Source organism: Panthera tigris, chromosome C1 (genome assembly GCF_018350195.1).
Source record: "Panthera tigris isolate Pti1 chromosome C1, P.tigris_Pti1_mat1.1, whole genome shotgun sequence".
In the NCBI taxonomy this organism is placed as follows: Eukaryota; Metazoa; Chordata; class Mammalia; order Carnivora; family Felidae; genus Panthera; species Panthera tigris.
In genome coordinates, this window is record NC_056667.1 from 213,252,688 (window position 1) to 213,275,665 (window position 22,978).

Genomic DNA, 22,978 nt, shown 5'->3' on the forward strand with positions numbered 1-22,978 from the left:
ATAAAGAGTCATTAAAAAAAAAAAAAAAGTCATTTTGGTTAAAAAGGGGGCAGGCGCAGGATCACAAGCCCTTGTATCCCAGACAGGGCCGGCCGTTACCCAGCACGGCCCCAGGGTTGTTGGGTGGGTGCTGGGGGGTGATGAGGGGCACGGTGAGCCGTACAACACAATCAGGGAATGGCCGTGTGCTCGTCTTGGCGAGCCCCCAAGTCCCCGCAGGAGTCAGCTGGAGACGAGGCGGCTTCAGAAGCCCCCGCAGAGGTGCAGCAGGGGTTGGTTTAGTAAATTCTGGTTGCTGGGAAGCAGCCTTGACCTCCTGTTCCTCACCATGAAACTTGGAGGTATGGCTGCATTTTTCTGACTCCCAACCTGGATGTATCACGTCTTCTCCAGAGAAAGAAGGCCCGAGAGAGGTCAGTGTTCCCAAGGGAACGCCCCCTGCCCATTTTGCTCGCAGCTTGAAGGTCAGGTGCAGCCTTGTTGCTTCAGAACCTCAGCTCTGTTGTGTATACCCGTTTTGTGCAGTGTCACTCACCCCTGCTTGTTTTCTGGGGGACTTCTGGCTTGGACTCTGTGCCAGATGCAAGGCTGAGTGAGGTGGGGTCCCTGTCTTCAGGGTGCACGGCACACATACAGGTAGTCAAGGTCACAAGTCCGGGCGATCTGTCCCTGGCCATGCTGATGGGCACCTTTTTTGGGAACCCAGGAAAGAAGCATATAAATTAAACTGGAGAGTCTCAGTTTCTGTGCTGAGCTGGCATTTGAGGAGAGTTAGTGTTGTAATGGTAGAGAGGGAGGCAGGGTACCTACTAGACAGAGGGTGCTGTGTGTGTAGGGGGTGTGGACATGGTGGGGTGGCTGGTGGAGTGGGGGCAGGTGGCACTGGCTGAGAGGTTTGAACCTTTCCTAGAAGCGAGTGGCAACTTCTAAAGCTAGACCCCGGATGAGACTTGTTTTGGGAAGGTCATGCTGGTGGCACGAACTGAAGGTGCCCGAAGGAGACACGAGGTAGGTCGGAGGCTCTTGTAGCGACTACGAGAGAGGCGCTCCACTCCGAGGGACGATGGGGTCTGGGCCTGTAACCGAGGTCGATGGTGCTGCCATTCCCCAAGAAAGGAAGCCTAGGACGAGGAGGTGCCCATGGGACACTGGCTGGTGCCTTCTGGCGGACAGGTGCGGGTATTGTCCTTCAAGAAGGCCTGGAGGTCATCATCATTCAGGGTCATCGCTATCTGTGTGGCCCCTGAAAGCCAAAACGTGGATAAGGTCTCTCAGGAGGAGGGCGGGGCGTCAGCAGAAGGCTGTGGGGTGTCCTGAAGGGCCATGCATGTAGTGGGGGGCGACCAAGATGAACACAGGAGGGAGACGGAGATGAGCTTTGCGGGGAGTGGGACGGGTCTCCTGCCCAGGACGGAGGGGCCCATACAGTCCTGCAGCCTGGGGCTCCTGAGCCATGTGAGTGAGGGGCAGTGGGCGCAGAGGTGTGGGTGGGTGGCCCTGCAGGCTGAGCCTCAGCACATGTGGGCACGGGCTCCAAGAGGCTTATTCACGGCAGGGGTGCAGGTCGGCCTCGAGTGCAGGTGGGGCCTCTCGGGGCAGGACTGACTGGCCGTCATTTGTCCTTTAGAACGCACCTCATTCCTTTGGCTTTCTCTTTTCTCTGCAGCTTACGCTTATTCCAGAAGTTTGACACATTCCGGATTCTGGTTTGTGGTGGGGATGGCAGCGTTGGCTGGGTGCTCTCTGAGATTGACAGCCTCAATCTTCACAAACAGGTGCGTGGACGTGGAGGGGCCCAGCCAGGGGAGAGGGATGCTGCGGTGACAGGATGCCCCATGGCCCTCGGCAGGGCACAGCCAAGGGCTCCGAGGGAAGGGCAGGTAGCTTGGTGGCCTCTCAGGGCCCAGGAGCTGTGATGTGGGGATGGGAACTTCACAGCTAGAAGTACAGGGAACTACCAGAGAGCGTTCCTGTCCCCGGAGGTCCCAGGCAGGAGCGAGTTGGGTGGTGTTGGGGCTGCCATCCGAGGTGCCCCCGCTGGCTTTTGTTGGATGGCGATAGATCTGCTGCCTCGTGCCTCCTGCCGGGGGGGAGGGGGCGGAGGTAGACTTGGGCATCAAGTCGGGACTTAGGATTTTTGTTGTTGTTGTTGTTTTGCTATTAAATTAGAAAGAGATTTTCCTGATTGGAAAAGTGTTCATTGATTTTCCACTCTCTGCTCTGTCATCCTCAACCCACTCCCCAAAGTGAACCACAGCCACTAACGTCTTGAGAACTGTCTTTGAGACCTCCTGTCGACGTACATACACATATGTATGTATGTACATAGGGTAGAAGGTTGATGCGGTTTTAATGTAAACACACTCCCATTACCCAAGCTATTCTGTACTGTGTTTTGCCTTGTGATCCACGTCTGTAAATAGCCCAGCGACGGTTTTCCATCAGGCAGAGCCACGCGGCTGGGTCAGCTCGCCTACCGGCTCTGGCTCCTCCCCCGTGCCTTAGGCTGCTCCCCACCGGGGCCTCGCCCCTTCACGCTCCTGGTGCCACAGAAACCAGCCTTTCCCTTTCAGTGTTGTTCACCTTCTTAGTTTTGCCTAAGTAGACAAGCAAAGATATGTTTTATTTTTATTTCTTTAATACTGTTGAAGTCAATATGTGGATTTAAAAAAAAATTTTTTTTAAATGTTTATTTTTGAGAGAGAGAGAGAGAGCATGTGCACCCTCAAGCGGGGGAAGGGCAGAGAGAGAGGGAGACACAGAATCCCAAGCAGGCTCCAGGCTCTGAGCTGTCAGCACAGAGCCCAATGTGGGGCTCGAACCCACGAACCGTGAGATCATGATCTGAGCTGAAGTTGGATGCTCAACCGATTGAGCCACCCAGATGCCCCCAATACATGGATTTTTAAATGAATCACATGTTCATGTTTTTTGCCTAGTTTCTTTTTTGAAAAATTTTATTTGTTTTTGAGAGAGAGAGAGAGGGAGGGAGAGAGAGAGAGAAAACGAGAGTAGGGGAGGGGCAGAGATAGAGGGAGACACAGAATTGGAAGCAGGCTCCAAGCTCTGAGTTATTAACACAGAGCCTGACGCAGGGCTTGAACTCACAAACCTGTGAGATCATGACCTGAGCTGAAGTTAGACACTTAACTGACTGAGCCACCCAGGTGCCCCTTTTGCCTAGTTTCTTATTGGGTATTTGTCTTTTTTAAATATTTATTTTTTAAAAAATGTTTATTTATTTTGAGAGAGAGAGACAGAGTGTGAGCGGGGTAAGGACAGAGAGAGAGGGAGACACAGAATCTGAAGAACGCTCCAGGCTCTGAGCTGTCAACACAGAGCCTGATGCAGGGCTCAAACTCACTGAACGTTAGATCATGACCTGAGCCGAAGTCAGACGCACAATGACTGAGCCACCCAGGTGGCCCTAAAAAATTGATTTCTAAGGATTGTTATATTAGAGATATAAACTCTTTGTTGGTCATATTTTTCCTAGTTTGTCATTTGCTTTCAGCATAATTTTTTCCCAGGTCTTCTACCTGACTTGAGCATATTTTTCAGAGACTTAGCTTTCTCTCCTGACTCTGGTTGAACTTTTTGTGGTCTGTATTTAGCCCTGGGCTCAGGATGATGTTGGAAAGTGGACAGTCTGAACCAGGCCTGTGCAGGTGAATTGCTCAACTCAAGCACATACTGCTCCCTAGTGGTGAAATTGGACTAATACACTTGGCCCAATTTTAAGTTTTGTGACTTCTAGGATTATTTGTAAGTTCATTATCACTAGTCAAGAGGATGGGGCGGGGGGGCGGGGGGACCAGTCATTTGTTTTCATCCATTCAGAATGCTGAGTTCAGTGAGCATTCAGCTCCTTCTGTGGCTTCTCTGTGGCACTTGGTCAGTCCCCCACTTTCCTGGCTTCCCTGAGACCCCACTCTCACCCTTCTCTTTTTCCTGGCTGCCCTCCTGCCTTCCTAGATGCCTCGTAGAGCCTCAAGCCTGGCATTTCCAGCACTGAGCCCACCACACAGCCCCACCTACCCCTCATTTCTTTCCTTGGAGTCTGAAAATCTCATCCACCAGGCACTCAGGCCAGAAATCTGACAGTTGCTCTGGGTTCTTCCCTCGCCCTCCCTCATTTCTAGTGAATCACTGGGATCATCTGCTACCCCAGAGTGTCTAGGCCACCCACTGTGTGCTGCTGGGTACACCTCAGCTGACCCTGGGCCTCTGTCCGTCTGCTCCTCCATGGGGACCTCCCCCAGGGGCAGTGCCACTCACCCCCCCCCCCCCCGCCCCCAGCATTCCTTGATGCCTCTTTGGCTTGAGGATAAAGTCTAGACTTTAACATGGTTATCAGAGCCCCCTGGGGTGTGGCTCCTTCTTCCTTCTCTGCTTCCCTGACTTCCTGTCTCCTGACTTGGCAGGCGGGTCACCTCTCCACCTAGAACACCGCTGTGCCTTCACTGCACTGCCCGCTCCTTTTCTCTAAGGCTCCAGTGCCAGGTCCCCTCCTCGTGGCTTGCTGGGCTTCCTTGTTCTCACCCTCGGGCAGGCGGGGCCTTCCGTCTGACTTGCTGGCCCTGGCAGGGTGGTCAGGGTGGGTGGCCACAGGCTGTGCTTCGGGAGGACCGATAGCTCTTTGACACGCTGTGTGGTGGGGCTGGAGGTGGAGATTCTGGGCATCCAGCGTCTGGGGGGCTCCCTGAGACCAGACCGGCCCGATTAGAGTTCCGGGTGGAGGTTGGGCCTGAGCAGTACCCACCATTGCTCGGGGGAGGGTCTGGCGGAAGGCTGTAGTCAGGGCGCTGGCACGTGTTCAGGTTTGGCGACCAGACTGTGGGTGCTCTGGCACCTGTTTTTGGTAGAACTTAGAAGCACTGAAGGTGTGTGTTTAGTGGGGTGAAAGGACACTAGTGATATTTTTGGAAGATTAACTTGGCATTAGTAAGATGTAGTGGATGGAGAGGTGGTGTTGACTCAGAGAATGATTCTCTGTGGGGTTCAGATACTCACAGGGAGGGACAGGACTGTGGCCAGAACAGTGAAAAGGGGAAGGGAGGAGATTTTGGAAATCTACGTCAGAGAGGTCCTAGAGGATTAAGTGTCAGGATGAGAAATGGGTGTGGGAGAGGGTGGGTCAGATGGTTCTGGAATCTTCTCTCAGGTTAGAAGATGCCCTGTCTTGTCCAGCGGGCTCTGCCTAGAGCCTGAGCGCCATGCCACTGTAGACGAGACCTCTTGCTGCATTTAACCACCGTTGTAGGTAACCAGAGAAGGAGAGTGTTCAATGCTGTGTCTTCTCCTCTGTGTCTTGTCAGTGTCAGCTGGGAGTGCTGCCCCTCGGCACAGGGAACGACCTGGCTCGTGTGCTAGGCTGGGGCTCAGCCTGTGATGATGACACCCAGCTCCCGCAGATCTTGGAAAAGCTAGAAAGAGCCAGCACCAAGATGCTGGACCGGTGAGTGGAGGGCGTACTTGTGCTGAACAAGGCAGGCCACCTTGACCAGGTGTATGTCATGTCTTGTCTTGTCTTGTCTTGTCTTGTCTTGTCTTGTCTTGTCTTGTCTTGTCTTGTCTTTTCTTTTCTTTTCTTTTCTTTTCTTCTTTTCTTTTCTTTTCTTTTCTTTTCTTTTCTTTTCTTTTCTTTTCTTTCATTTTTGAGAGAGGGAGAGAGCGCATGCAAAAAGAAAGGACAGAGGTGGGGGTGGGGTGGAGGGCGGACAGAGGATCCGAAGCAGGCTCTACGCTGATAGCAGCGAACTCAGCATGGTGCTTGAACTCACGAAATGTGAGATCATGACCTGAGCGAAAGTCAGATGCTTAACCGACTGAGCCATCCAGTCGGATGCTTGAATATGGGTCCTGTGCAACTGTTTGTAGAAATTGGACCTGAATGAGGAGTGTTGAATCAGTATGTTGTACACCTGAAACTATCATAACAGTGCGTGCTGTTATGTGCGTGCTGTTACAGATCTGAGATGTAAATCCTTGCCCTGTCACAGGGAGTTACATGAACTTGAGCAGTTTCCTCTTCTTGTCAGTAAAAGAAAAATAATCCCAGCTCTTGTTGAGAGATTAGAGTTCGTTCATTTGGTCAGTTCTAATATTTTTTTGTTGTTGAAAAGAGAAAAAATTGGACCCGAGTAGGAATTCTTTTTTTCTAATAGTTTTTAACTTTTCATCGGATTGAGCAGAAGGTAAAAGCCAACAGAACAGATTAGGAACCGAGCGCTTGTGAGTGGTCCGGTCTCGAGAGGCCTTCAGGGCTTTGGAGAAGGCGGCTCTGCCCCCTTCGGACACCTGTCGGCAGAGTCGCCCTTGTCGCATGGCTGAGCGGTCCCACGTTACCGTGTTGTGTTCCCAGAAGAATCTGAAGTTCTGGGTGACTGTCCTGTATGGGTTTAAAAATACTTCGGCATCCTTTTTGAGCGAGCTGCTTTTAGTTCTGAGCTAGCTGTGGGGAAGCCTGCTAACTACATACCTGTGGTGAATTGGTTTCACCGAAAACTTCAAAGTCTCAGGAAGGATCTGGTAGTTGCGATTCACAGCATGAGTCTGCACACGCTCTGGCTGCCCCTGCCACGTCCTCTCTCTTGAGGGAGGTGTGTGTGCCTTCGGTGCCTGTGGAGCGCTCACACCCGGCGAGCTGGCCGCTGGCCGAGGGGTGTTCGCACCCTGCAGAAGCGGAGCCCGTTCCTCGCAGAGGCAGACGGTCGTTTGTGGGGTCCCTTTCCCCTCCTTCAGGGATGCTGCGGGGCCTTGTTCGTGAAGGTTGTTGTCAGCTAAGGGAAGGGAGGCAGAGTTGAGAGGAAGGGCTTACGGATGAAGTTCGAACCGTGGGCTCGCCTGGGGGCCGGGCCGCCTGCCGAGAGCCGCCTTCTTGTGTGCAGGTGGAGCGTCATGGCCTACGAGACCAAGCTGCCCCGGCCGGCCTCCGCTTCCACCGGCACCGAGGACTTCAGCGAGGGCTCTGAGGTATTTGCTGCCGCGCCCTAACCCCCCCCCCCCCCCCCCCCCCCCCCGCCCCGGCACTATCTCACTGGCCCGCCCGCCGGTTCTCGCCGCCTCCCCCACCCTTTGGTGATGAGCCGCTCCTTAAGTGTCCTGCCCTAGGTCAGACCCGCAGGGGGGCAGGGGCAGCCCAGGGGTGCGCTGGGCCTGAGTGAATCCTGACTGCCTCGCGGGCTTCAGGGTCGCTTGGGGGCTTTCTGGCGCTACCCCAGGGCTCGGGGGCCCTCATGACAGTCTCCTAGGACTTCCTGCTCTTGCAGTGGACACTGCCGAGGCTGCGCCCCCACTGCCATTGTCCCCCGCGGGCCCCAGGCGCTCTCTCTAGTCCCACATCCTCTGTGACCACCCTCCCTCCTGCAGCCCATGCAGTTAGGCTGTGCTCGTTCAGTGTTCAACTCTTCTCTTCATTTTACGGATTTAACGGTCCCCTCGGCCTAGATTTTGCCCAGGCTGGTGCGGCGCGGGGCCCTCGGCTGTGCTCCTCCCCACTGGAAGAGCTGGCTGAGCGGAGAGAACACTCTGCCAAGATTTGTCTCCCCATCGGGAGGGTTGGGGACGTTGGGCTAGGGCCTATGAGCAGAGAACGGTTTGTAGGTTTTGAGAGAGGAAGGATGCACGTGCAAAGACGAAAATAGTTACCGTCTGGCTCGTCCCGGGCTAGGGCCCGTTTGTCGCACAGTAATCCCGCTTCAGCAGGCAGCGCTGAGTGGCGAAGGGGGTAACTTACACCGAGAGAAGGAGAGGGGCCAGGGCCAAGTTCCCAGCCAGAACGAGAAACATGTTGTCCGCTGTGAGTGGAACCTCCGTGAGTGAGGCCTTGCCTGTCCACCTTGCTGCCGTAAGGGGCTGGGATGAAAGCCTGCAGTGCCCAGCACCGGCTGGTGGTGTGGAATCAGACTAAAAGCAGCACGAGCTGTTTGCAGGCTTTTATTGGCGTGGCGTTTTTTGTCAAGATCTGTCTGTCCACAGCTTGGGCCAGCTTTTGAAGTCTTTGAGCCGGCACTGGCGAATCTCAGGTTGGCGTGTGAAGTGGACTGAGGCCCCGGGCTGGCGGGGAGAGTGGGCGAGGAGCTCACTGGGAGCGTTCAGTCACCGCACCCCCTGTCTGGGGATAATTGCAGGTGCAACAAATCCTCTTCTATGAAGACTCAGTGGCGGCCCACCTTTCTAAAATCCTGACCTCAGACCAGCACTCGGTGGTGATTTCCTCAGCCAAGTGAGTACCCGGTGGCTTTGGGGGAGCCGGGGGTCCACCTCGCAGGGTGCCTCGTTCCCGGCCAGAACTTTCTCTGAAAGTGTCTTTCCGTGTTTCCTCCCACAGAGTGCTCTGCGAGACGGTGAAGGACTTTGTGGCTCGGGTGGGGAAGGCCTACGAGAAGACCACAGAGAGCTCGGAGGAGTCAGAGGTCATGGCCAAGAAGGTCTGTCCCTGGGCTCCTGGGCGGGAGGGCGTAGGACAGAGAAGCACTCCGCCCCATTCCGTTTGTTTCCCGCCAGTGCTCTGTCCTGAAAGAGAAGCTGGACTCTCTCCTCAAGACCCTGGACGATGAGTCCCAGGCCTCGTCCTCCCTGCCCACCCCGCCCCCCACCATCGCGGAGGAGGTGGAAGATGGAGATGGGGCGGGCAGCGGCTGCGGCTCCACTGGGGAGCGCTCGGTGGGGTCGACGTGCCCCTCCCGGCCGCAGATATTCCGTCCACGGGAACAGCTCATGCTCAGAGCCAATAGCCTGAAGAAAGCCATCCGGCAGATCATAGAACACACAGAAAAAGGTAGTAGGTCGCTTAATGATGAAGTGACTTTCTTAGGCAAGCACTGGCACTCTCTTTCCCCCCAAACGGTGACAGACAACCCACTGTGTAGGACGAAACCAGATGCCCAGGGGTCACTGGCAGCACCTTGTATCCGAGAGCCTGCTGGGGAACATTCTCCCTCTTCACTGCACTCGCTTCTGATGGAAGGACTGGAGGGAGCAGAGAGCGTCCCCAACTGGGGAAGATGCAGACCGGTCCTTGGGTGGGGGTCCGCTCCCTGGAAGGGGCTTGGCCCTGCTGTCACTGCCCCGACCCCGGGCGCAGCTTGGCAGAAACGGGCGGGCGGTGGCCCCAGCGGTTCAGCGACTTTGTGGAGGGGCGGGCCCTGTGGGAGGAGGGCGGGGTCGGGGCCGTGGCTGAGGCTGTCAGCTGAGAGATGGAGAGAGAGGCTGGGAAGTGGAGGGCGGGGGTGGGAGGCCGGCGAGCCGGACGTGGTGGGAGCAGTAGGGGAGCCGTGGGAGCACCCGCACCGTGGGGGCTGATGTGTGGCGGGCGCCAGGCTCTGGTGCCGATGGTACTCGGGGCCTGGCGGCCAGGCTGCTCACTCTACGACAGGCCCGCGGGCCGTGGCGGGGGGGTGGGGACCGGCTGGGTCAGATTAAAGACTTGCCGGCTGGTCACTCCTTTTCTAGACTTGGTTTCTGAGCTTTGAAGGGAACGCTGCAGGCGCACGGTGACGTGGGCGCTTCCTTGCCTCCAGCCGCACTCGGACTGTCTCCTTCTCCGTCTGTGTATGCTCCCGTTACCCTCGGAAATCCCACCCCGTTCCCACTCACTCCATCTTTGTCCTCCAGTGAGAATGATGGGTTGTGACCCCGCACCGGTGTGACCCTCAGGAGGAGGCCCCTTGTCACGTCCCCTCTGGGCACTGTGTGCCCTCACTCCACTCCCCTTTTCCACGTCTTCCAGCCCTCGGCTCTCCCCCTTCTCCCCAGCCCGTCCGCATGGATGCCCAGGTGCCTGGCACTCTTACGGGCACTTGGAGAACAGTGGGGACGGGGTGGCAGTGTCGGGCTGTGAGCCTTCCGCTGAGAGGATATGGAAGAAAGCTCACCGAGTCCAAGAGGAGCCTGTGCACAGCAGGCACCGTGTCACTAGACGTCGTCGTCTGTGCACTCCGTGGCTGCGTGCTTAGCTGTGGGCGTTCTTTCCTTGCAGCTGTCGATGAGCAGAACGCCCAGACCCAAGAACAGGAGGGGTTCACCTTAGGTCTCTCTGAGTCGGAAGAGAGAAAAGACCCGAAGGATGACAGAGTGTGTCCCACGGAGAGCTGTGGGGTTGCCAAGGCCAGGAGCCTCCGCAAAGGTACCGGCCGGTCTTGATCCCAGTGCCATCATCAGCCCCTTGGGTTTGCAGTAGTGGGAAAGCCTGCCCCGGAAGTTTTAGGGTGCCTTCTCATAATTGCTTTGGCCGCGGGCAGTATAAAAAGTCACAGACACATGGCCTGTTTCCGTGCACCACCTCCCTGGCCTGGGGGAGACCCGGTGGGACCCCCGTAGGAAGGCGTGCGCTTTCCTCAGAACCTGCTTGTGTACGCCAGACCCAGCAGGGCTCAGGCCTGTGGTCCTTTCTGCGCACCGCAGCTCCCGACCTGGGGCCCAGGCGTTCCTGGCTGCAGCCTCCGAGCTCTGTGCACCTGTGCAGTTTGCTCCAGGCCAGGCTGCCAGGAATTTTGGCCGGGGCACCACCTAGCCCTTTGGGCGGTCTGCCTGGGGATGCTTATCCCTTCTGGACCGGCCCCCAGCGCAGACTGCCGCTGTGGAGAGACACGGCCTCCCCTCTGTGTGCAGCCCCCTCCCTCATAGCCTGTACCAGCTGCTGGGAGGTGTCTTCCGGAGGGGGGGTTTGCTCTGATCTGCTCTGAGCTCCACTGGGCCCCGCCTGTGACCGGGAGCGAGCCCCTCCTGCCCATCCCAGCCTCAGCCTCGGCTGCACCTGTGTTCCCCCCAGAGGGCGTCCAGACCCACTTGCCTCTGTGTCCCCCTTCCCGTTCCCCTCCTCCTCTTTCCTCTTGCACACTCTGCAGGGGGCTGACCAGTGGCTGGCAACTGTTGTCCAGTCCCCTCAGCCCTCGGAACGGTCGTTTCTCTAATGACCATTTCCAGTACTTGAGTAATGTTCTGTTTTGGACAGTTTTATGGGTTTTGGTTCTGTTTTATAATTTTATAGTGTCCAAATCCCCATGTGAGAAGCTGATAAGCAAAGGAAGTTTGACACTGGGCAGTTCTGCCTCTCTTCCTCCCCAGTCAGGAAACCGGGATGGGCTGCCTGCACTGAACACCAAGATCCTGTTCTCGAGTGAGTGTCCCCCGTGGGTTAGCTGAGTGTGTCTGTGGGCCGGTGCGCGTGGGGCGATAAGCTGCCAACAGATGACTCGCGAGGTCCAGGATCTGTCGCTTTGGCACTGAGTTGTGAGAATGAATATGACCGGGTCCCTGTTCTCTAAGAGTTTATATACAGGCCTGTGGCAAACAGACAGGATTCCAAAGTTATGTCATGGTGTGAAAAGTGCCCTTATTTAGTGTAAAGGGCAGCAAACACCCATATTGCTGCTTGGGGCCCCAGGAAGATGTCGTTGAGAGGGCAGTACCTGAGCTGGGTACTGAAGGATGAGTAGGAGTTCTCCTGAGAAAAAGGGGAGGGGAGGGTTGTGATGGGGAGCCAGTCGAGTCATCCCATCATTTCTAGCATGATGGTGGGAGGGCACGACTGGCCACCAGGGGAGTTGGGCACAGTCCACTTTTCTGTCTTTGCCTTCATTTTTCCCTTCCCAGCATTCCCGGCATAGGGTTGAGGCTGACCATACTTTGTGCGGAAGGAAGGAGTAGCACAAGGGGTTGAGATTGCCAGTAAGAGCCCCTTCACCAGCTTCAGGTGACTTCCTGAGGCCTCCTGGGCCTGGCAGAGCCCATGCCATACCATCTGCTCCCATAGTGATTTAGCAATTTCTTGGTGAATCTCAATTGAATAGAAAGAAAATTCCAGAAGTCCTTGGGCGATGAGGCTAACGAGACATATTTGGTTAACCAGAGACATAGATGTTACTGGAAGGGGTGGATTGGCAGAAGGTTTAAAAGCAGGGTTCTATCTCTGCCTTTAAAACTTAAACACAGTTTTTTTAATGTTTATTTCAGAGAGAGAGAAAGAGCACGAGCAAGGGAGGGGCAGAGAGAGAGAGAGAGAGAGAGGGAGACAGAATCCGAAGCAGGCTCCAGGGGCTCCAGGCTCTGAGCTGTCAGCACAGAGCCTGACGCGAGGCTCAAACCCATGAACTCTGCGAGAGTATGACCTGAGCTGAAGTCGAACGCTTAACTGACTGAGCCACCCAGGCACCCCTGTGACTTAAGGGTGCAGGTTCCTTGAGGGTTCTGGCCACCTGGGGTGTTCCTTGATGTTTCCGTCTCATGAATTTAGCTTCGCACAGCTGTAGGACTGAACGCTAAGATCACTTGTACTGAGAGATCATTTTGGTGCAGCTTCTTACACATAATGAGAACCGTCTTTTTAAGCTGTTTTTTGAACTTTTAGGTGATGGTTTCTACTATGTACCGTGTTTGATTTTGCTCCATGAATATGGCTTTATGATGGTGATTTTTGACCTGAAACACTTAGATGTCAAAATCTGGATCTGTTTATACATTATTTAGAAATATTTAGTCACAATAGTGTTTTGGAGTATGTGTTCCTTAGCCTTGAAGACATGAGCTTCTCTTAATTCATCGAATCCCAACTTGCTCTCTCTTCCTGTTCTCTCCCCTACAGACGTTCGGGCTGGGATGTCTGGTTCCTTGCCTGGAGGTTCAGTCATCAGTCGCCTGTTAATTAATGCTGATCCCTTTAACTCGGAATCAGAAAACCTGTGAGTATGGGGGTAAACCAGGCAAGCGCGATGTTAAAAGAATGTTGGAGCCCATGAGGCACCTGGGTGGTTCAGTCGGTTAAGTGTCCAACTGTGGCTCAGGTCATGATCTCATGTTCCTGAGTTTGAGCCCTGCATCGTGCTCTGTGCTGACAGCTCAGAGCCTGGAGCCTGCTTCAGATTCTGTGTCTTCCTCGCTCTCTGCCCCTCCTTCGCTCACCCTCTGTCTCTGTTCGTCTCTCTCTCTCTCTCTCTCAAAAATAAATAAATGTTAAAAACAGGCAACAACAACAACAACAACAACGAAAAGAATATTGGAGCCCAGAAAACAGATTTGGAATTGGCCAGAGGAATTCGTGTACAGATGACTAGGTTGTCCTTTTCTAGCTTTGGTTAGCTCATAAGGAAAACCTAGAAATGCCTCAGCTAAGAGTCTCGTTGGAAATGTGTGATGGGCATAGCCTGTCCCGGCTCATCCCAGCTTCCCATGAGGTCACGCGTCTATGGCTCCTGAACATCCCTCCTGGTCTGAGGTTTTTGGCAGGTTCAGAAACTCCTGCTGGGAGCTGACTTGGTCCTTGTTCTCACTGTTGCTCTCCCGTACCCAGCTAGCGCTGCGTTGGCACCTTGTCCCGACATCCTTCCTTCCCCCGCTCTGCCCTATTGGTGCTGCAGTGGCCTGGATTCTGGGGCTGAATCTGGGAGATACCGTCCCAGGTTTGCCATCACAGGGAAGAAGGTTCGGTGCTGCTCTGTGGGCTGGTGCTGTGTCCTCTGCCCTGTTTCTCAGGTGGTGGGGACTTTGACGAGGCAGTTTAGTGGACTTCGTTCTTGTGTGTATGGAGGCCGTTATGGAGACAAACGGTATTTTGAAAATCTGGTCTTCTAGATTTCCCTTTCTGCTGGTTGATGGCAAGTTCTGGGCAGTGTGGCCGGTGGCAGTGGGTTGCATGTTCCCAGCCGCGTGTGTCTGGTATGCTGGGGGAGGGGACACAAATGCGCAGCTTGCACGGACCCCGTGGTTCTGAGAGCAGAGCTGGAAGTGTGCAGAGTGGCCGTTTCTGCCGCCCCGATTTGCCAGGGTGGCCTCAGTGGAGTTACCTGCTGCCAGCCTCTGGCCTGGCCAGGCACCTCAGTGTCCCTGTCCCGGGCCCAACACTGCTTCCTGCCTGCCCCACGGGGCTCTGGCCCTGACGCTCCCTGGTGCCGTTTTCCTTAGGCCAGAGCCGCAGCCTTCCGTGAGCAGCGCACACAGGGCCCCCTGAGCCAAGTATTTCGTTTGTTCCCTTCCCCTGAGACCAGAAGTCCCGCACCTGGCAGCATCGGTGTCTTTTCCTCCTCTCCGCTTCAGGAAGCGGGAGCCTAACCCGGGGAGGCCAGCTGCTCTCCTCCCTCCGCGCAGGGCGGTGTGCTGGGGCTGTAGCTTGGGGCCCCTAGACTTGTGGTCATTCTGCCTTTGCCTGTGGTGGCCCCTGGGGCCTGGCCATCCCCCACTTCCCAGGCCCCTGCGCCCGGTCTCCTCATCCCCCTTCCCCTGTCCCCATGCTGGTTCTGTGAGTTGGATGCCTCCGTTTTCCCAGGACCTGTAGATACTGGTCAGCACGTGGTCGTCTTCTCAGAAAACAGTTTCTCCCTGAGCTTTGCTCTCACTAAGCCGGTAGGCACTCGGATTAGATGTGTCCTAAAAACACGTCCATGTGGTGATGGCTTCCCAAATCAGGCTGCACATGCCTGTTAACCTGAAATTAACCTGAAATTAAGCTGAAACCTCGAGTTCTGACCCCAGACGTGTTCCCTGCAGAAGCCAGGAGCACCAGGCACGGACTTTCCTCCTTGCTGTTTCCTCTGGGTGGAGGCTCAGGGACTCCTTCCTTCAGCCAGCCTCCTGGAAGGAAAGGAGGGCCCTGGAGCCCCGGTGTGGCCCTGGTGGCCACAGTGATTGCGGGGGAGGCCGAGAAGCTGGAATGAAATGAGTCTTGTGGGCAGCGGACTCGGGAAAGGGCCGTGCTGGCCCCGGGCCTGGGATGCGCTGCTCTGATCGGATCTCGGGAAGGAAGGAGTGTTGGGAGGCCTTGGGTTGAAGACGCCAGAGCGCGTGTGCCATAGATACGGTCAGGTTCACGCTGCTGGTGGGAGCGTGAGATGGCGCGGCTGCTCTGGGACCCGGTCTGGTAGTTCCTCACGGTACGGTTTCCACGCGGCTCAGAGCACCTGTGGGGCCACGGCCGAGGAGTGAGAACATGTCCACGACAGCGTGCGTGTCGGTGCTCACACGTCTACGGTAGAGTGCCGTTTGGCCATCAAGAGGGATGAGGTCCTGAGCACGGATGCGTTCTGAAAACCTTATGCTCGTGGATTCCGTTTATACGAACCTGGCAGAGTAGGCGCACCATGGAGACAGCAGATCTGAGTTGCCAGGGCTGGTGGGGGGGGTTGGGAGCTGATGGCGAAGGGCTGCGGACTTGCTGTTGGGGTGATGAGATGCCCTAAAATGCATAGTAGTGCACAACCAAATATGTTAAAAATCACCGAGTCCTGGGGCGCCTGGGGCGCCCGGGTGGCTCAGTCGGTTAATGTCCAACTTCCGCTCAGGTCATGTCCTCACGGTTTGCGGTTCGAGCCCCGCGTCGGGCTCTGTGCTGACAGCTCAGAGCCTGGAGCCTGCTCCAGATTCTGTGTCTCCCTCTCTCTCTGTTTCTCCCTCGTTCATGCCCTGTTTCACTCTCTCAAAAATAAATAAACATTCAAAAAAATTTCAACCAAATATCAGAGTCTTAAGTTTTAAGTGGGCGCCTCAGGCAGTATGTGAGGTTGAGCCTCAGTAAAGCTGCTACTGAAGGAAAAGCCACGAGTTTGCCCTCAGGGAGAAATGCTTGGAGGGGGAGGCTGTGAAGCGACCTGCGGTTCTCATGGGTCCGAAACCCCCTTTGCAGAGAGTATTACACGGAGAAGTGCGTCATGAACAATTATTTTGGCATCGGCCTGGATGCAAAGATATCCCTGGACTTCAACAACAAGCGTGACGAGCACCCAGAGAAGTGCAGGTAGGCGGTGTGGCGGGCTCGTGTGCACAGCTGCCCCTTCGTCCTCACTTCCCCTTCCGGGTAGCGAGGGAACCGCTCGAGTCAGCGAGGCAGTGGGTGTCCAGAGCGCGGAGGCAGAAGGCAGATGTGAAAGCCAGGTGCCTCGTTGTTGGAAAGAGAGGTGCTCGCACGAGATGTGGGTGGGACCAGGCTGGGGGTCTGGGAGGCCAGCCTGGAGGAGGGTTCCAGCCCCTCAGGGTTGGTGTGGTCAGGACAAATCCCACATGAGAACATGAGTGACCGCAGTCAGTCAGAAGGGTCTGCGTCATAAGTCGTGGTGGTGCTGTAGAGGGACAGGTGACAAGTGTGCTAGGAGGGTACTGTGCCAGGTACGTGAGACCCCGGCGGCGTCGGGGGCGGCCCGGCTGCCTCCCCACCACGCCCATGAGGAGACACCCCTCTGTAGGAAGACAGCCACGTGAGAGGCCCGAGGGGTGTCCTTGGGGATGTTCCTTTTTTCCCCCTAAATGACGTCTACTCGTCCCTCCCCGCCTTGGGAGGGGATGCCGAGAAATGGGCAGCTTCCTCCTGGGTTGAGGTGGAGGTTCCGTCTCCCCTGGGAAAACACGAGAAGTGAAGCAGGGAGCTCGCGTCTCCCACCCCACCCTTCAGTAATCACCTGGAGGAGGAGACCGTTCGGCTTTGACATTCTAGAACTGGCAAAGGAGAAGCCGATGTGCAGTTTGGCCAGAGACAGCCGCTGATGCAGGAGTCGGGGCCCCTTGCTGGAGAGCCTACAAACTTGTTCGTCGTCCCATCTCGTCCATGTGCCCCCTGCTTCCTTGGCGTCGTTGTCACTTGGAAGGGGACGCTGGGAGAGCTGGGTGGGAGGGGCTCCCACACCTGAGGAGTTGCCCTGGTGATCACCCAGGTGCTCTGTAGGTGCACATTTCTCAGAAAACAAAATCAAGCTTAAGAATTCAAGAAACCTTTGAATGCTGGGGTTCTTGAGTGGAGGAAAGTGTCTCAGAAGCCCCCCAGGGACATCTCTGTTGTTCAGCACATGATGGCGAGCCCGACTCCTTTAAAAAGGCCCCCGTTCGTTCAAAAATAACTGAAAAGGCATGAAAATGCGTGCAATTTAACAGAGTAAGATAGTGAGTGACAAAGCCATGTGCAATACATTTTTAGAACTGTGGGCCCCTGCTAGGATAATCCCTGAGTTTGTATCAAGAGCTTTGAAAAGGTCTAAGAGGAATTCCATTTCTACGAGACTATCCTAAGAAGTAACGAAACATTTGCAGAGAGGTGTGTGCAAAGGGGCCACTGGCACGTGACTTACGGAGCCTGGGACTGGGAACCGGCTGGGTCCAGTCACAGGGATTAAGTGGACAAGGGCCCGTAGGGAAAGGCCCCGCTGTGGTCAGTCCGGCGTCTGGACGCAGGGTGCAGGGCCAAGTGAGCAGAGTCGGTCGGCAGACCGTAAACTGGCTGTTTCCCCCGTGAGTCAAAGACTTAGAAAAGACTGAAGAAATACACCAAAGTTTTCACCATCAGGACGCACAGCTGTGGGGATTAGGAGGATTTTTTTTCTCCTTTGTGCTTTTTTGCACTTCCCAAATTTTCTATGCTGAGCATAATTTTCTAGCTGGAAAAAAAAATCATTATCGGTTTTTTGTGAGGTTTGTAATGTCTTTTTTACCTTTTTAGGTAAAATTACTTTCTTGGGAATGTTACTTTTCAGCAGAATTTTCTATCACTAAACGTGTCTCTTTATGCACATCTTACATCGGCACATAAGGAGGAAATGCCCTTCCTTATTGAGATGTCGGGGCTGTGAGTGGTTGCCGAGTCTGACTGCTGTGTGATGGGACGTCTTCCTGCGGCTGTGGCAGTGGCTGCCGTTAGCCGTATAAAGAGAGCGGGGGTCCTGTCACTTCTTTGCTTTCCATCTCCAGGAGCCGGACCAAGAACATGATGTGGTACGGAGTTCTTGGAACCAAAGAGCTGCTGCACAGAACCTACAGGAACCTGGAGCAGAAGGTCCTGCTGGAGGTGAGCAAGAGGGTCTCCTGCAGGCAGGCCAGGGCCCGCCTGGTCTCCTGTGAGCCCTTCTCCTCACTGGGCGTGGGCTCCCGCCGCCCTGAGATCCCTCAGTGAGAGCCCAGCTGTGGTGGTGGCCTTCTCCGCCCCGGGCGGGCGGGCGGGCGGGCGGGCGGGTTGCCGGTGAAGAAGGACCAGGTTGATGCTGTCATTCCCTTGTTTCCTTCTCCGGCATTTCTGCCGCACAGTGTGATGGGCGACCCATCCCGCTCCCCAGTCTCCAGGGGATTGCTGTCCTCAACATTCCCAGCTATGCCGGAGGGACCAACTTCTGGGGGGGCACCAAGGAAGATGATGTACGTATGGGGGTTCTGGGTGGCCGGGCCCAAGCTGGGTGTGGGTGATCCCTTCAAGGAGTGTCCACCACTTCAGGCCCTGATGGAGCCTTCTGGCTCTTGGGGCTCTGAGGGTGGTGCGGAGGTGTGGGTAGAACTCCTCCCTTGTGCGGGTGGTCAGAGGACAGTGGAGAACGAGACAGAGATGGTCCCCCGCTCGTGAGAAGAGAGGCCGGGCAGGACAGATGTGGTCAGGGGCACAGGTGTGATGCCAGCAGCCAGGCCCGACTCCGATTTGGGGTGGTCTGGGCAGGCTTCTCAGAGGAGGGGACATCTGCACTGAGACCTGAAGGGAGACGCAGGATTGGCCAGGTCCGGTCGGGGGAGGGTGCAGAGGCTGTTCCAGGTAATTGCTGGAACAGCACATGTGAAGGCTTAGCGGGGAGACGGGTGTGGAGGAAGCTCTCTGACGGCGTGTAGTGGGCGGAATGCAGACAAGTCCGAGCCCACGTGGGGTTGTGTAATGCACGGAAGAAGTCTGGGATTACTCTTGGAAAGCGTTTGCTTTTAACCACGGATGCAGCTTCCGTTGTACGTAATAGCTAACAAAATAATGAACGTGAACTGCGCGCTCAGGATGTTCTGGTTGCCGGGGTGCCGGGCTGGCTCAGTGAATGGAGTGTGCAACTTTTGATCTCGGGGCATTTGAGCCCTACATTGGGTGTAGAGATTACTGAAAATTAACAACGAGAAAGATGTTCGGTTGCCGTTCTAAGCACTGTGCGTGCATTAACTCCGTCCTCTTGAGAGCCTCTTGGGGAACACGCTAATTTTGCCCGAAACTGAGGAGGAGAAAATTAAGTACCTTGCTCAAGGTCGCACTGCTAGAAAGTGGCAGATCAGAGATTTGGTCCCAGGCAGCTGGTTCCAGTCAAGGTCTCACTAGAAACCCCCTCAGTGACACAGTCACACCACAGCTGCTTCTCAGGACACACCAGCCGAGTCGTGCGCCTGTCTGTAACCAGAGCAGCAGCCCCGAGAGTGAACAACAGAGGGCTGTGCAGGGAGGTTTGGAGCAGGGGTCAGCTCCTAACACTGGCCCTTTCAGACTTTTGCAGCTCCGTCATTCGATGATAAGATTCTGGAGGTGGTCGCTGTATTTGGCAGTATGCAGATGGCCGTCTCTCGCGTCATTAGGCTGCAGCACCACCGAATCGCCCAGGTATCGGCCGTGGGCCCGCGGGTGGGAGGGACGTGGGAGGCAGCGTGGCTCACGCGTGTTTGGAGAGGCCGGGCCTGGCCCAGAACCAGTCTCCTCTGTCAGCAGGCTCCTGCTGCACAGAGCCCGGGAGAAGGGGTGCTTTTCCAGGACCGCCCACGGCCCCACCTGCCGTATTTGACAGTTAACAAACACTCTTACAAAACGGGGGCCAACTTGAATCCTGCCTGAGCCCCCTGCCGTGACTTTCTCTGCGGGTGCCAGCCGTGTTGAGGTGGGATGTTGAGGTGGGATGAGATGAGACAGGCCCCACTGAACTCGGCTTGTGGCTGCAGCTTTCGGGAGCTGCATCCTGAGTTTGGGAATGGAGGCCGAGCCTACGGGAGCGGTGGAGAAAGTGTGGCCTCGCCCGGCTGGTCTGAGGCCCACCTGGAGAGGGGAGAAGGGGAAGGGGCTTCCCTGCTACTGGCGATGGGCTGGGGAGGGCAGTGTTCTTAGGCACAAGGAAGCAGGGAGGCTGATTCCTTAGCCCACCCAAGTCCCAGGCCGTGATGTTACGGCCCTTCCTGCCTCAGTCTGTCCCTGCGGAGCGTAGGGTGTTTGAATTTTAAGATCGAACTCTTTGGCAGTGTTTCTCTGTTGAAAAGAGAAACAGTACATCGCTAACCACTTGTTGGGACTGGTTTACCCTGTTCTGGGAGTGTTTGCACGTGAGCAGGGCCCCGTGGCTCTTGCTGGTCGTGAGTCCCCACCCTGGGCCTGGTGCTTGTGTCTGACCACCGAGGTCTCACTGCGGTCACAGATGCCGTGCTGGGTGAGGGGGATGGTGGGGAGGGACAGATCCTTGGGCTTCATGAGCTGTGCCCTGGACGGGGATGCTCTGGCCGCACTGGTGGTTGGCCGTGGGCGCGGCGTCACCCCAGATGTCAGCTGGCTTGTGCAGGGGCGTGTGGGACAGGAAGGCTCCTGCAGGGCTGAGATCTAGCACCTTAGCTCCTTGGTTCAGCGCGGCGCACGAGTCACAGCTGTGGTGTTTTCTCAGTGTCGCACGGTGAAGATTTCCATCCTGGGGGATGAGGGCGTACCTGTGCAAGTGGACGGAGAGGCCTGGGTCCAGCCTCCGGGATACATTCGGATCATCCACAAGAACCGGGCACAGACGCTCACCAGAGATCGGGTGAGAAGGGCTGCGTGCGGAGACCCGGAGGGACGTCCCGGGGCTCACCTGCAGGCACACCCGTGCACCTCCTGTCAGGAGACCTGGAGTTTCCAGTGTTTTGTTCTGGGAATTTGCTTTTTCCAGACGCAGAGATTAAGTGAGCAGGGGTGTAATTTCCGGGACGATTCGCCCTCCTCAGTGTAAAAAAGAAGTCTGTGTCTCCTTTTCTGGCTGTCGTCCAGCTGGCGTCCCAGCAGCGTTTGCGGTTGAACACGTGCTCGCCTCTTGAGAGAGGGTCGCACAGTGTGACACCAGGTTTCCGTGCCCTAGGCGTTTGAGAACACCCTGAAGTCCTGGGAAGACAAGCAGAAGTGTGAACTTCCTCGCCCTCCGTCTTTCTCTCTGCACCCGGAGATCCTGTCTGAGGAAGAGGCCACGCAGATGGACCACTTCGGGCAGGCGGCGGGAGCCCTCATCCACAGGTGGGCCCTCGCCTTCCCTGCGTGCTGGGCCTCCCCCCGGGTCTTCCTTGCGGGCCGCCACCGCCGCCTCGAGGGCCCTCGGATAGGGTTTATTTCGCCTGACTTTCCGAGATAGCTCGGGGTGTATGTAGATGGAGGCCTAAAACCCCCAGGCGTTTTCAGAGCCAGCTCACAGATTTTAAAGCCTATCCGGAATTCTTCAGAATCGCTCACTTACTGCCTCTTCTCCTTTATCCCAGACAGCAGGTTTGTTATTAAAACACCTCGTAGGTATTTAAAAAACAAAAAAAGCCAACAGCCGGAGGCATTTCCTGCTCTTACTCTGCCTTGGAGAAGTGGCTCCTGGGACCCTGAGACTTGGAGCACAGAGGTCCCTCTGCCCCTCTCCATCCTCCCCACCTCCCCGGTGTGCCTGCTGCTGGCGTGCCTCACTCCAGAGGGGTCTCTCGGCCGCCACATCCTGCCATCTTCAGTGGTGCCATTTATGGCTTCCTCTTCCGCTGTCCTCGCCGGGAACATCGCTGCCCTGCGGGCTCTGGGCTCTGGGCTCTGTGCGCCCTTTGGGGCCATTCCCTTGCCCTTTCCCCAGGCGTCAGGCTCTTGGCCCCCGGCTCTCCCGGGAATGCTGTGGGCACTTCTGGTTCTCGGGGTCCTCCTGGGTCCCCCGAGAGCACGTCCTGTGCTGAGTTCTCTGTCTGGAGCAGCCAGCGCCACTTTTGCAGCCCCCGTTCCCGTGACCAAATCAGTATCCGGGCCTGATGGCTTCGCTTCTTACACTTTTTCTCGGTTCCTTGGTGTGCCACCCACTTCTGGCTTCCTTCTGTCTTCGTTCTTGTCCCCTCAAAGCCTGTGGCAGCCCCACAGATGGGGCCCTGCATCTCACTGTCTTGTTTGAAGTCCGGCAGCTGCTCCTCGTTTTCCCCAGGGCAGGACGAGTGGTTCCCTGGCCAGCTTCCCTGACTCTCATGCTCCTTCTGTCCCTGGCGCTCTGGCTGTGTCTGACCCTGTCACCGCCCCCTCCCTGCCCGTTTGGGTCCCTTGGACAACAGGCTGCTGCCTGCGGCTACTTCCTGGGATCCGAGCCGTCTGAAGCAGGATGGTCCCCACAGAGGAGGGTCCTGTCGTTCCCGTTTACAGAGTGGGGCAGGCCAAGTCCCCTCTCACAGACGATCAGCTGCCAGCTTGCTATTTTACAGGGTGTGAGTCTCATTCTGGGGATTTTCCTCCCTGGTCAAGTTTCTGGAAAAACTTGGATTTTGATGTCATGGTTCCCGTTTAAGACCTTCTCTGTTTGCCATCGGTGAGGGAATGCCGGTCGGGGTCATCCTGTGCTCGTTCTCATGGCTGGGCTGTGTCTGCATTGGCCCTCTGGGCTGAACCCGGGTCTGTGTTCGAGCGAGGTGATGTCGTAGGCTGCCCTTTGGCCTGTTCTGATGCGTGCCATGTCTCTGTCTTTCTCTAGTATCCGGGAGATAGCTCGGTCCCATCACGACATGGAGCAGGAACTTGCCCACGCCGTCAATGCCAGCTCCAAGTCCATGGACCGGGTGTACGGCAAGCCCAGAGCCACAGAGGTGCCTGTGCTTTTCAGGTCTTGCTCCCTGGGAGTCCTGTAGCCCTGGGGGCTTCTACATGGCTGTCGTTCTGGTTCCTCTCAGGGGCTGAACTGCAGCTTTGTCCTGGAAATGGTGAATAACATCAAAGCTCTGCGCAGCGAGACGGAACTGCTGCTGGCCGGGAAGATGGCCCTGGTAAGCTGGGGCAGGCTGGCCTCGCGCTCTGCGTGCAGTGACCGTGGTGCCCAGGGCAGCACGTTTTAGTCGAGAACTGCTGGCCGGGGGAGTTCTAGACTCAGTGGAGGAAGGGGCCTTGGAGGTCATCCGATCTGGCCGTATGGTTGGTTCTCAAACAAACTCTCTGGCCACATCTCAACCACGTCGTCTCTGGTGTGTTAGACTTCTGTGGACAGGACCACCTTTGTCGCTGTGCTCAGAATTCTGCCTTAGAAATCTGCAGGCGTGGAGCCATCTGCCT

The 22,978-nt window shown here is 56.1% G+C and overlaps 1 protein-coding gene across 7 annotated transcripts in view; it reads left to right on the forward strand.

The window, feature by feature from the left end:
- DGKD (diacylglycerol kinase delta) overlaps window positions 1–22,978 on the forward strand; it is a 123,952-nt gene that overhangs the window by 88,621 nt on the left and 12,353 nt on the right. For all 7 annotated transcript variants that reach the window (XM_042995699.1, XM_042995696.1, XM_042995700.1 and 4 more), the window contains 17 exons: window positions 1,667–1,775; window positions 5,319–5,458; window positions 6,891–6,975; window positions 8,133–8,227; window positions 8,333–8,432; window positions 8,509–8,782; window positions 9,983–10,129; window positions 10,994–11,122; window positions 12,587–12,683; window positions 15,617–15,727; window positions 17,665–17,761; window positions 17,998–18,105; window positions 19,193–19,306; window positions 20,346–20,480; window positions 20,793–20,944; window positions 22,407–22,518; window positions 22,603–22,695. In XM_042995699.1, coding sequence (XP_042851633.1) covers window positions 1,667–1,775; window positions 5,319–5,458; window positions 6,891–6,975; window positions 8,133–8,227; window positions 8,333–8,432; window positions 8,509–8,782; window positions 9,983–10,129; window positions 10,994–11,122; window positions 12,587–12,683; window positions 15,617–15,727; window positions 17,665–17,761; window positions 17,998–18,105; window positions 19,193–19,306; window positions 20,346–20,480; window positions 20,793–20,944; window positions 22,407–22,518; window positions 22,603–22,695 — 2,098 coding nt within the window. The remainder of the gene's footprint in view (window positions 1–1,666; window positions 1,776–5,318; window positions 5,459–6,890; window positions 6,976–8,132; window positions 8,228–8,332; window positions 8,433–8,508; window positions 8,783–9,982; window positions 10,130–10,993; window positions 11,123–12,586; window positions 12,684–15,616; window positions 15,728–17,664; window positions 17,762–17,997; window positions 18,106–19,192; window positions 19,307–20,345; window positions 20,481–20,792; window positions 20,945–22,406; window positions 22,519–22,602; window positions 22,696–22,978) is intronic.